This window comes from Equus asinus, chromosome 16 (assembly GCF_041296235.1).
Source record: "Equus asinus isolate D_3611 breed Donkey chromosome 16, EquAss-T2T_v2, whole genome shotgun sequence".
NCBI classification, from domain to species: Eukaryota; Metazoa; Chordata; class Mammalia; order Perissodactyla; family Equidae; genus Equus; species Equus asinus.
In genome coordinates this window covers 47,371,484-47,385,077 of record NC_091805.1, presented here as the reverse complement: position 1 = coordinate 47,385,077, position 13,594 = coordinate 47,371,484, and the positions used below count along the sequence as shown (strand labels likewise).

The 13,594-nt window shown below is 45.3% G+C and overlaps 1 protein-coding gene across 3 annotated transcripts in view; it reads right to left on the bottom strand.

Annotated features, from left to right (window-relative positions):
• Positions 1 to 6,291: 6,291 nt before the first annotated feature.
• Positions 6,292 to 13,594, bottom strand: part of VANGL1 (VANGL planar cell polarity protein 1) — a 48,369-nt gene continuing 41,066 nt past the window's right edge. For all 3 annotated transcript variants that reach the window (XM_044749013.2, XM_044749011.2, XM_070487128.1), the window contains 2 exons: positions 12,541 to 12,775; positions 6,292 to 8,959 (listed from right to left, as the gene is read on the bottom strand). In XM_044749013.2, the coding sequence (XP_044604948.1) occupies positions 8,699 to 8,959; positions 12,541 to 12,775 (496 nt within the window). In that variant the 3' untranslated portion in view covers positions 6,292 to 8,698. The remainder of the gene's footprint in view (positions 8,960 to 12,540; positions 12,776 to 13,594) is intronic.

Here is a 13,594-nt window from a genome sequence, read left to right as displayed (position 1 = left end):
CAAAAGTCAATCTTATCCTAAGAAGTTCTTGGCAACACAGTATCATCTGCTCAGATTTGCTTAGGGCAGCCAATTGCTAAAGAAATAGGAGCACAAAATCTCCTCGGCTCAGTGAGAAAGTTTCCAGTGGGAGATGTTTTCTTTCCTCCAGCTAGCAAAGTCCCCCGGAAATATAGCCATCGTGACGGGAAGCAAAGATGTGTAGGGATGAAGGCAGAAGTCTCAGGCTCCACTCTCTGGGAATGGAATGACCACAGCCACCTAAATGTCAGTTCATTTATTTGAGTCTGCAAGTGCACACTCAAATGTTTGCAAGGTGAATTAAGGACCTCTTTCAGATTAGTCTGGTAGTTTATCAATCTGAACTCTTTAGAGCAGTGACAACCAGAATTCTTAATGCACCCACAAGATGCCAACGATTCCCCTAAAATAATCATATATGATTAGGTTATAGCCAGTAGTTTTAGCATTGAGTGTACTGTCACATTCTCATTCATTCATTCGCTCATTGGAATATTCAGTAAATAGATTCTTACAACTTTACCACATGCAGACCACAAAGACAAAAGTAAGTGGGAGATGGGAGAGCTGAGCGGGATGCTAGAAAGGAAAAACTGTCTAAAGCACTTTGTGTCAGTTCTACAAATGCATCATCACTTTCTGAGGTATTACGAATTCTCAGAACTGCAGACACACACTCAGATATCCATACAGAGAATACACCTGAAAGTCAAACATAGTTTTGATTCTCCATGTCAACATCAGCCTGTACAACTAGAAGATGTTTGCATGACATGTTGACACCACTAGGGAATTACCAAGTCTCTCTGTAAGCGGGGGTTCTGCCCATCCCACTGCCTCTGGTGGGCCCTGTCTCGGCACTGGGCCAGCAGACAGTGCTTTATCTGGTGCCATCCTGATACCCACACCCCACTTCCATAATCTGATAGTTTATCATATGATATTCTCAAAACTCGTCCACAATTCTGTAGCTGTATCACAGGTAATGAGTGAAAAAGAGAGTAGCCTTTGGTTGATGTCTGCACCCAGCTTTAATCTTTTCTCTAGTAGGCTTTGCTTGTGCAGATATAAATTGTGCACATTTCGGCTGATGGCCCAGAGAAACAGAGCTGATCAATAAGCTATACAATGCATATGTTCTAATCTGTTGCTATCTCTGGTTCTTATCCATGCAATAGTGAGAATTTGATTGTATGCCTTCAGCATTTTGTACAGGTAAGGGAGAGCTGAGCATGGCAGAAGGCAAGGGCCAGCATTTCTTTGTTAAATAATCAAGTTCCCTTTAAATAGACCTATCTAAAGTAAGTCAATAATTTAAACTGAATTATGTAGCCACTCACAAAAATGATCCAATATTCACCCCACTCACAAATCCAGGGCCTCACACTTTTCTCTCTTTACTTAACTCAAAGATCTTTTTTCATTTGGTGATTTACTTGAAAGACCTGTTTCACCTCCAAGTTTTAGAGCCTAAGAATTTAATTTTCAGTAATCCATTTAAAACATTCTCTTAACCGTAAAATGATTGCAACCCGTAGTTTTGTTACGATGGCAATCCTACTTTCCCATTCAATTTATCATCATAATTGCCTTGGTTTTCAGAGAAACCTGACAGGTTATCTTTAAGAGGGCATCAAAGTTACGCAAGAGTGAAAATGTTCCGTAAAGAGCAAAACTTTTTAGATTGAAATAATCACATGAAAAAAGGAAGTGATTTGGGATTTCAGTTTACTTTCCAGGTTTTACAGTATAAAAAATTGCAACATGTAAAATGTTTTACAGTTAATTGGGATGGGGGACCCAAAAAAGAACAAAATAACTTAGACGCCAGGTACACTACGTCCCTCATAGACACTAACACTGTTACTACTGTTCCAAGGAGAAGGCGTTTCAAGCAGACACTTAGGAATGCATGTACATGTGCCTGTGCAGACAGTTGCTGCAAGTGTAATTCATTCATTCATCTTTTTTTCATATGTTGGAAATGACTCAATAGAGCCCACCACCCAGTTTATGCAGAAAGTCACACTCAGACTTGTCATGCACAGACAGTGATTGTGACTAGAGGCTGATAGTCACAAACTGCCCCTCCTGGTTACGAAGTGCAGGATTAACTAACAAGAGAGACCACCAAAGACACTTGGCCACATCTTTGCATGATGGTTATGGCTACATGAGGTAGAGACAGATGGTTTTGTCACTGAACTTTCCAGGTTGATGCTGGATTATAAATCCAGGAATGTAAAGTTCTTTCAGCACAAAAGTGATTATCAAATAAACTTTTCTTGAATAAGTGCTGGCCCAGACTTCTCTGGCCTTCTCTCTAGCATCTTTGAGGAAGGGTCAACCACAAGGCAGGTTACACGCTCCACCCAAGTGAGCCAGCATCCGGCATCCCCTGCCCCAATCTCCGCTGGTGTCTCACACAATGCAAAAGCTGTGCTCATCAACAGCTGCTTGGAAATCAAATTTGGTTACTCATGTCATAATTTAGGGGTCCCAGAGGAGTTTGCTATTTAAAGCCTACCCTGAATCCCTTATAAAAACACGGAATTATCAGCAAAGTTTGGATTTTCCTATGTTTTTTTTTTTTTTTTAAGAATGATGAACACCACTAAGAGAATATTCCTGTAACTGAGGGGTGCTGGCAAGTGAAAAGCAACTGCCACATTTTTCCCCCTGGCCCCTGGGATGGCGATGATGTGTAACTGTCTAAATTCCCTACAACATGAATTGAACTAGACTTGTCACCTGCACATCAGATGCCCAGGTCCCCTCAGTAATTCCCTGAGCAACAGTCTCTGGTCCTCAGCAGCTTTCCTAGGCTGAGGGCTTTGTCGGGGTGAAAACCTCCTAAACGATGAGCTCCTTCTGAATGAAAGGTCACGGCCATAAGGGAAAGCTCAGATAAATATAAGCGAATACAAAACCAGACAGCTGTACATTCAAATATATTTATCCAAATATTATTTCAGTGCCAAAAGAAGTATCAAAGACACTCAAAATAAAGGTGTCAAAGACACTCAACCCCTGGGGGTTGTCACATTTTTCCCCAAGGCTTAAGAGTGTTTTTATTCCACTAAGACAAGGACAAAACACTGATGTTTTCAAGCTGAGAGAGACATGAATTATAGATTCTTAGCACCATATTGGAAGTAACCGTTCACTGTGTTGCTACAAGTGTGAGAAATCTGTTGTGCTGGGGAGACTTTAAAACAACCCATTAAAGAGATTTATTTTACAGGTGAAAGAAAACTAATTGGGTTATCTAAGTAGGAATGGGACAGGCCTGGTAAGAGGGACTCAGGGTCCTAAAATCTAATTCTATTCAGGAGTTGTACATTTCTCACCTACCCTTTGGAAATCCGTCGTAATTCCTAGTGAGCAGCACCTCCCCTTTCCCGTCCTCCGCTGAAAGCAAACAGCAGGGGAGAAAAAGGTAGTCTATGCACAACCGAACTCAAACTTACAGACACTGCAATAGAGGAAAATAGTGTTTTCAGTCCTGGTTTATGTCTGTTCTGTTAAAACTCCTGAGGGCAAATGTGGGGAAAAACAGTGGGATGCAAAGTGCTTGCGGAGAACACAGATCTCAGGGATGGACACTGGGACTCCAGTTCCAAACGACCCTAGGCAGGGCCTGTGGGCTGTTCCTCTCCCACCCCAACCAGGGGAAGCGGTTGGTTGGGGATAATGTTGACAAAGCACCAGGAAGAAGCTTCCTCAGCTAAGGAGGGGGCCAGGTCAGTCCCTGCACACCTCCCCCACGTGCACACTTGCCCCAGGTCCACACCTGCCCAAGCCAGGCGGGTGGGGGGTGGAGGACGGGAGAGGCAAAAGCAAAGGGAGGGTGCCAGGAACAACAGCATTGGGTCTGTGCAACACTGGCAAGACTGGTTTTCCTGGGGGAAGGGGGATTCTCAAGTTCTTTCCATTGAAAATCCTAAGAAATCAGCCAGCACGGTGGAGAAGCTTCTCCTGGGTCCACACCTCTGGTGCAAAGCAAAAGTGAACAAACATAAGCCATTCCACCTCTGACAAACCCCTCGCTCCAGGCTCTGATTCAAGGTTAAGTGTCCCCAGGTCCCTCCTCCACATCCCAAAATGCCAAATCATTTAGAGAATACCTCAAGGTACAGTGACTGAGGGATTGGAAGCACACATTAGATTTGAAATCCCATTTAGTGGCCATGAGACCTTGGGCAAGTCCCTCCCTCTCTGATCGTCGTTTTTCTCACCTGAAAAATTGAGATAACCACTACCCTAAAGGAATACACATTCTAGAACAGTACCTAACATACAATAGCTGATAAACACGTGTTAGTACCCTTCTCTTCCTTCTTTGACCAAATGTTTTGTCAAAAAATGGGTCCAAAATATAATTTTCTGAGCATCCTCTTGGTTAAACTCAATACAGCGATTTCGACGTAGTGTCTAAACGACCTCAATTCACTACCGCGTTGACCACCATTCAAGAACTGTGCTATGGGCTTAAGAACAGCTCATTTTATTTATAATGGAATATGACCACAAGGTTACATAGTAGTAAATTCACAGTAGTGATTTATTTTTTTTGTAACAAGATCCATAAAGCACTTTACATCACTTTACAATCGCAGGGTCTGCTGGACTATTTAAATATTGTTAACATTTCTGTGCTACTTTTAGTAATCAATCTTACTTTTTATGAAGCTCAATTTTTATTATATTGAGAAATACAGATTAAGGCTTCCAGGGTGATGAAGTTGGAGCAGTAATTATCACAGAACTTGATCTTTCTTTCTGTTTCTTGCTATAAGGTCCTGAGGCAAGAAAGAGTCTAATGGACCTGCCTGCAGGACAGCAGGCTCTCCAGAAGACATTTCTGTGCTAAAGCCACTTACTCCTGGGGAGAAGCCAGTAGAACTGAGGGAAGGGAATAAAGGAGGGGAGAGAGAGGTAACTGGCTTTAGAGTACCCTCCCCAAAGATGAGTGCTGTTAAGAAGTCTCTCAAATATAGGGCATGCATGGAAACACACACGCTCACACTCACCCACATCAACACACATGCAAGTCATGTGATGATACACACCCATCTGCCACAGAGAACACAGATGTTCGGATGTCGAACATAAACCTGCCGTCCATCTGTCCATCTGGTAACTACACTCGGAGAAATGCTCACACGTACAGAAACACATACTCACACACAAATAGCGACTCCATTTAGGAAGCCTTACACAGCAGGGCCCAGATAGAAAAGAGTAAGCCAGGGACCCGGTTTTGTTGGTTTCACTGAGGGACTGGACACTCTCCCCACCAAGGGTGGGGGGTGAGGAGGGGCAGGGTAACCCATTTCTGTGGGCCCAACAAGCTCGCGGCTTGCCACCGAGCTACAGCCGTATCTAGATGCATGCACGCAAAAGTGAAGAGGAGACGCAAGAAGGAGAGTCCTGGCCCACCACCAAGGATGGCGGAGAGAGGAGCACCTCTGCCCTGTCCAACACACACCAGCACAGCCACAACCTCCCCAGCAAAGAGGTCCAAGCTCCAGCAATAAGCTGCAATGCCACACACGCACACACACGCACACACACGTGCCCGCGCCACCTACATATACCCATTAGCTGTACGGACTTTGTCCTGGCCGTAGATTTGAAAAGGAAAGACAGAGGGGGAGAAAGGGAGATGACAGTTGGGCAAAAAACTGGTCAAGCCTTTTCTCTGGGGTTTGTGAGTTGCAGCGAAAGTATTACACGTTTTGACTTAACTGACAACGCGACGGATGGATGAACTACAAAACCTTAAAATTCCTTCCAACTCTAAGAATGCAGACTTTTTAAATTTTAACCTTCAGTTCACGGGCGATTAAAAACTGTCATTATCTTCAAAAGGACACACTTAAGAATGAAAGTTATCCACTGGCGAAAACCTTACCAGGGAAGGGAGCCATCTCAGACATGCACTCCTCATTAAGCTCTTCGAGTCTGTAACATTTACTGTTCACATTTTAATAACTTAGGTTGAAAGTCATAGAAAATCTATAAACATTTAAGGCAAATGAAATCCTGTCTCCTCTGATGTGGACATACCATATATTCTACCAGTCCTCGGGCACTGTTTACCCCTTTTAAAAAGAACAGCCTCTTGGTTCCAAGAACTGAAATAAAAACGCATTGTGTTCAATCGTGTGACGCAGCTTTCTGAAACCTTAAATTTTTTAAACGTCATTTACATTGTTCCCACTGCACCGGTAACTCAAGCTATCAAGAGTTTGAAAGTGCAAAGGCTTTATACAAAGATCCTGCATTTTATTTTGTTACTCTTTCAAAAAGGGCTCAATACAAAGTCAGTGTAAAAAAATCGATATTCAATTTAAAACAGAAACAATAATTTCATAAAGTTTGACATTCCCCTATGCAAAGACTGGGAGAGAGGGAAAGGGGTAGAGATAAAATAAATTCTTTAATTTAAACCTTTCTTCACCCTGCAGGGAATGCACGCACCAGAGCAACGAATCCAACTTAACCCCTTCTGTCAGAGAGGGCTGGAAGCACAGGATTTCCAGACGTGGACGAGCAGTGTCATTATGAACTGTATGTTCTATATATGAACTATACGAACTATTTATGGCACTTCCAACTGCTGTGTTCCTGAAGCAGCAGTCTCTGACACATTTATCTGGGACATTATAACATTTATGCAGCCAAAGTCTCATACACATCCACCATCCCTTGCCCTATCTCCCAAAATATATTTCCTGAGAAAGATATCATCGTAAGGAATGTCCAGTTTGAAGGGACCTAAAGGCAAAAACTACAGAAAACAAAAGCACCATGGTTACATGGTATGTGTTTTTCATAAACAGAACCATGTAGTTAAATAGAACATCTTGGCTCCATGCCAAACTGACTTGTTTCTCCTTCTTCTTTTCCAACACATCTTCCTTTTGAGCTGAAGCCTGTTGATTCAAGAATGCTGTTTACTTTTGCAGGTACAGGTGTATTACAAACATCCAAAGCCAATTTTGATTATAAAAAAATGACAGACAAATCTGCACCACTTGAGGAATGCATAAGTCAGTAAGGGTACATGTGAACACACAGGTGCAGAGCGTTTGGACAGTGTCATTCTTTCCTAAAGCAAGGTAACCGATTACTCTAAATACCTGGGAAAAGTAAGAGTGAATACTTTGGAAGGGTCTGTCGCGGATACAGGATGGCAAACAGAGGCACAGACGGCCCGCCTGGTGTGTGGATGTGGCTCCATAAGGAGCTCCCCAGAGCCCGGCTCCGCCAGGATGGCTCCTCCACCCACAGCCCGGCCACGTGGGCTGCCCCAGGCCAGGGGAAAGCCCACTAGAACCAGCTGCAGTAAGGAACAGATCACGGATGAGTGCTCTGCACCATAAGATTGGCTCCCCACTTTCCTTTCCCCAAGCTCTGCAGCTTGTCCATTCCTTCTTCTCACTTTACCAACAACTAAAGTAACTGCACCACCAGGGGCTGAACAAGCCCCCATCTGGGAGCAAGTGGTGGAGGTGAGTTGCACAGTGACGGTGGTGAGACATCAGGGAGTGGGCAGCTGCAGCAGCGGGTCTGTATTGTTTGGGTCTCCCTCGGCAGGGCAGCTTGCTATGAAGCTCTGCGAGAACTGATCTCCCTGGGAAATCAGAGGCTCCACGCTGAACCCGCCAGTCTCAGTCACAGTGTAAGTCTCGCTCCTGCTCTGTGTGAGCAGTGAGGATGACAACTGGGAGGAGAGGGGCCCCTGTGCGGCCCAGAAGGGACATTCTAGTGGCTTACTCTCCCTGTGTTCTACCCCGTGGGCATTCCACACTTCCCTATGCAAACAATCCCGGGACCCAGCAGAGGCCGTGCACAGAGCCCGAGGGCACATGTGCAGAGCTGGGTCCCAGGCAGCTCTGATGGCTGGGCTTCCCTGGCCAGCCTGCCAGCCAGGTGGGGGTGTGGCACGTGCTGGGGAGGGCGGGATGGGGGCAGAGGGGTGGGCAATCACAGGGTTAGGAAAGGGCTACCTGCTCAAGCCAGGAGGGAAGCAGGGTCAGAAACAGGGCAGGGGGATTTTTCTCTTTGGGAAGAAAATAAAATCATTAAGAGCTGTAAACTGATAGTGCACATTTTTTGTTGTGATCTTTCTTTGCAGAACCTAAGGCAACAAAGAACAAAGATGAAGGCAGGCATTTCCCGAATGGCCCGTGGCCCCCACGGGCGATGTGGTACTGGACACTTACATACACAAACCCACATGTGGACACGTCGTGTCTAGTTTCCTGAAACAGAAGAAAGATGTGTCCCCTAGAAGATTAAGAGTGGGTCAACCAGAAGCAATGGGAGCGTGTGGTGCTGGACGAAAGGCAGGGACTAGTTGTTGTAAGGCGAGGCTCCCAAGGACCGCCAGCTCTGCTTTGGTTTACAGCTGTCACAGAAACGCCAGGGAACGGCTTCTCGAGAAGTCCCATCCACAAGAGTCAGACGTCGTGGGTCACTTCTTCCCAGAGCAGACATCCCCCACTTCCTTCCAAATAAAGTGCAGATGGTCAAAGGGTACTGGTCTATCATCTGCCAGTTTCAGTCAGCAAAGAAGAATAATAAAAAACGATGCCCCTCTGGTATACATATATTTCTCTTTATATATTCTTTTTTTTTCTTTAATAAAGCCACAAATATAGAACTTTTAAACCGATGTCTCAGACTGTAAGCGAAGCACAAATTTGTGAGATTTGGGGTCTATGAACTCTTCAGAGAGTACGATGAATGGAATTTTCTTCACATTGACCACGAGGCTGAAGTCCAAGCACTTAAGGACAAACACGATTCCATCCCGTAATCCGTTAGTCACAGCCTCATCACTGACGAGTCTCCACTGCGTCGAGAGCCAGCGCTCCTTGTCATACTGCAGGGTGGGCCCAGCGCTGAGGTACCGTTCCAGGAAGGCCTGGGAGGAGAGGAGAGAGGCCATTAGGAAGAAACACTCGCTCCAAGGGCAGTGCTGCCAGGAGGCCCCCCTGTTCCCACACCTGTGAAAAATGTCTTCCCAAGAAACCCAGTCAGAGCCCAGCTTACCACACCAAATTCCCATCAGCCCCTCACAACTGAGTGCTTGCTGGGGAGGGAAGATGTCTCAGGTCCCTTTGCCAACTTCCAACCAGAAGGTGAAGACGGTGGTAAGCACAGAGGTGAAGGAGGGTGGGGTGGCTGTTATCAAGTCTGCCCAGAAGCCATCGACGAGGCACCAGCCCAGTCCAAGGGTACGGGCCCCAGTGCACATGCCACTGCTTGTCCCTGTTTGTAGGGCTGCCTCCTCCTACTCCGACAGCTCCTCAGGGCAAGTCCCAGGCACAGAGAAACACTCCAGAAATATGAGCTGAGTAAATAAAGGGATACACTGGCATGCACAAAAATGCGTGCTCTACCACTCACGGGCTGTGTGACTTTGGACAAGTCAGTTAACCTCTCAGTAAGGGCAGATGATAACAGCACTAACTCCCAGGGCTGCCGAGGATGAAAGGGCACAAGGTAAGTACAACCAATGAGCAAAGGTTATTTTACGTTGGATCGATTGTGCACATGGCAAGTCCAAGGGGTGGCCAGACCCACGTCCACCTCCCCTCTCACAAGTCCTCGGCTCCAGCAGGGCTTAGCTCCTTGGAGCTCTCTGACTTCCCCCACCTTCACAGGTGCTGTTCCTCCTGCTGAATGTGGTCCTTCAGCAAAGCCCTCTGCCCTTTAAATCTTCTCAAACCACTCTCTGAATCTCTCAGACAGATTAACATGGCCCCCTCGAAGCGCCTATAATCATTGGCATGACTCCTGTGTGACATTTTTACTTTCTGAACAATCACTGCCGACTTGCTTGTCTGCCCCCACACTGGACTTTCCTCTCCCAGAGGGCAGGACCTATTTTTTAAATGCGAATTTCCAATGTGCCTGGCACACACTAGGAGCTCAAGAGCATGTGTATTAAATCAAGAAATATAACACTTGAGCTGCAAGGAAGAAGAAAGAACAAGCCAGTGATACGATCAGAAAATATTAGGAGACATTCTGTGGTCCTGGAGGCAGGTCAAGGATGGTTTCTAAGCGGCAGCCCCTTCCATCTAGACCTCAGCTCTGCTCCCAGGTACCTTGTTTCTGCCCTGTAAGCATATGTCCTAAGGCAAAAAATAGAGCGGTGCCTCAACACACTTCTGATGTAAAAACAGCTCAACAATTAGAGAAATGAAATAAGATAATTCATAGAAGAATAAATATTAATGCAAAATTAACATATGAGATGTTCTACCACATTAATAATTAAAGAAACAGGACTTAAAATAAAAAGTATATGTTCCTTTTCTTATATGGGCAATGATTAAAAAGAGTGATCACACTGAATGCTGTCGAGCGTGTGGCGGAAATAAACAGTCTCCTACTCCAGAGGCACAAGTGTAACACAGTGACACCCTCGGAAGGGTAATGTGGCAGGATCTACTCCTTTGATCCAGCTGTTCCTCTACTAGAAATGTATCCTTCAGAAATTCTTGCACAAATGCACAAAGAAGTATGTAAGAAAGATATTCACCGCAACACTGTTTAGACCAGGGGTTAGCAAACTTTTCTCTAAGTGTAAATATTTTTGGCTTTGCAAGCTACACCCTGTCACTACGACTCAACTCTGCCTGTGTGGAGAGAAAGCAGCCACAGACGACATGTAAATAAAAGGGTGTGGCTGAGTTCCAATAACACTTGATTAATAAAAACAGCCAATTCCTGGTTTAAACCAACGCAAGATCTTAGTCCAAATGTGCATCAATAGCAACCAGTGAAACAAATCACAGTATCCATGGAAGTAAGGTCCAGCTTTAAAGAGAACAGTTAGATCTGTGTGATAGAGATCTGGGAATACTGGCATGGAAAAACAGCCAGAGACAGCTTTAAGTGAAAAAAGTAAGTTTCCAAACTATATGTATGTGTGTGTGTATATATGATACGAGATCCCATTTCTGTTCCCCCCCCCCCATTTCTGCTTTAAACACACACACACATTTCCTCTGAAAGAATGCACACAAACTCCTTATCAGTCAGAACAGTTTGGGTAAGGGAATGAAAACTTCACTTTGTACATTATACTTTTCTTTAATGTTTGGGTTTTTGCACAAAGAAGATTATTTTTTAATTCAGAAAAGTATACATTTTTTAAATGAAAAAGAAAGCAACCAGGAAACTTTAAAAAATCTTGAAATAAGGAAAACAACGGCCCCGTTCCACATGGTAAGAGCTATCCTTTGGCACAGGCAGGCACATGGCACTCATCTGAAACCACAATGCTCATACTTTTTCGCATTCTGCTTTTTGCAACTTAATATTCTAACAAAGATTCTTCTATGTTTCAACAGGTGATATAGCATAATTTATAAGCCTCTGTTCTATTTTTAAGTTATTTCCAGTTGGGAGTTCCAGATTATTTTTGCAAAAATCACCTTCATGTGCATTCACATATATCTGACTGTGCTGAATACTTTTTCTAGGAGAGGGATTAGGTAGTCAAAGAATATGGGAAACCTCATGGTTTCTTACTGAGTATTTCTGTACTGCTTTCCCAAGGGTTGTTACTAATTAGTGACCACACAACCAGCAGCTGTACAGGGCAATGTATGAACACAGGTCCCTATACTAACACCACCAGCTCGCAAATGTTCCATGTGTACAATGTGCCAAGCTCATTTACTGTCTACCACATGATTGACGTGTCATGTTGCCATATTTAATACAACTTTCACACGACAACCCTATCAGGTAGATACTACTATTACTCCCATTTTGTAAAAGAGGAAACAAGCATAGAGTAACTTACACAGTCACAAACCAATTAAGTGGTGGCGCCAAGATCTGAACCAGCCTCTGTCTGAGGAGAGGTCATCTGCTAAACCCTTGGCCACACCCCTCTATCAGATACATGGCCGTTTCCTATAATATCCCTGAAAGTGTGCTTACATCATAATCCAGAAGCCATTCAGTAAAACTAACTCCATAACATCCAAAATGCCTAACGAAGTGATGGCATCATTTCTACCATTCATAGTAACAGCCGCTTATTCAGTCCTCACCATGTGACAGGCACTGTTTTAAGCACTTCACATGAATGAACTCTTTTAGTTCCCACAACAATCCAGGAAGGTAGGTATTAGTACTATTCCCAATTTACAGATTAGGAAAGTGAGGCACAGAGTCGTTAAGCTATGTGCCCAAGGTTTCCCAGCTGGTTGGTGGAGCAGCCAGGTCACAAGGAGTCAGCTCGGCTCCAGGACCCACAAAGTACCCCTAACTACTATCTATATGGTCTCCAAGTGAAAGTCCTTCTTATGCTTGAATCTGGAGGCCTTCAAAAGGCACATTTCAAAAACGACTGTACCAAAACAATATAAAATAAATGAGAATCATTAATTCTTATTAGTTAGGGCTCTAGAGAAGCTTTTGACTTTATCACTCCCCATAAAACCCTAACCAGGACTTCCCAGGCTTGGTGACAAGCCGCACCTTTGGGGTCATGCTATTGGTGATGCAGAAGGCCAGGTGCTGCAGGATGCTCTCCATGCTGTGGTAGTGCTGCTGCCGAGTGGTGCGCAGGTACTTCTGTAGGGCCCGGGCCATGGAGGGGAAGATGGCCTGGGCGGCCTCCCTAGGGTCCATCACCTCTCCCGGGGCTTTCTGCTGCTCCTCGGCCTGGAGACGCTGGATGTGGATGAAGGCCTCCTCCACTGCAACCACCAGCCTGGAAGGCAATGAAACACAGCAATCAGGACGGCGCCTGGTGCAGGGCTTGAGAAGAGAGCAGTCATAAGGACCTGGAGCGACTCCTGCCTACCTGCTGCATCCTAGCCTGCCACCAGCCCACCCAAGGCTCGCATCCTTAGCTGACACTCCAGATGGTGGAGAGGGGAGGGAGGGAGAAAGGAAGGCAAAGGTGAACACGTGGCATGGGGGCTATGGGTGATGAGGAAGGAGCCCTGGGACTGGGAGATGATTTCTGTTCTCAATTCTATCACTCATGACCTTGGGAGATTCACTTGGATCCTTTTCATCTCTATGATGAAGGGTTAGATGAAAAGAATTCTAAGGTCCCTCAAACTCTGGCCATAAAAAGCTCTGCAGGCACAGAGAGGTGGCTGTGGTACAGAAACAGCCTGACAAAGAGCCAGAGGTGCATCCCCTTGGTCGAGCCACCCACACCAGCAGCCTCTGGGAAAAAGGAAGGAAGAGGCCCAGCACACACGATGGAAATCACCTTTGTCCACTTCAATTAATATAATCAGATCTTGAAAACTAGCAAGGGGGTGCAGGATGGGGCCATTAGAAGCATGGGCCGCAGGCCAGCAGCTTCAGCATTAGCTTGGAGTTTGTAAGAAATGCAAACTCTTGGGCCCAACTCCAGACATACTGAATAGTAAGTGAGCTTGCGGGTGGGCCTGGAACCTGAGATCCGTGTCTGAACAAGCCCTCCCAGAGAGGCGGACGCATGCTGAAGTTTGGGAGACACTGGAGCAGGATACACTCCGAAGGCTCACACAGGTCATGTTTATAAACTGAAACT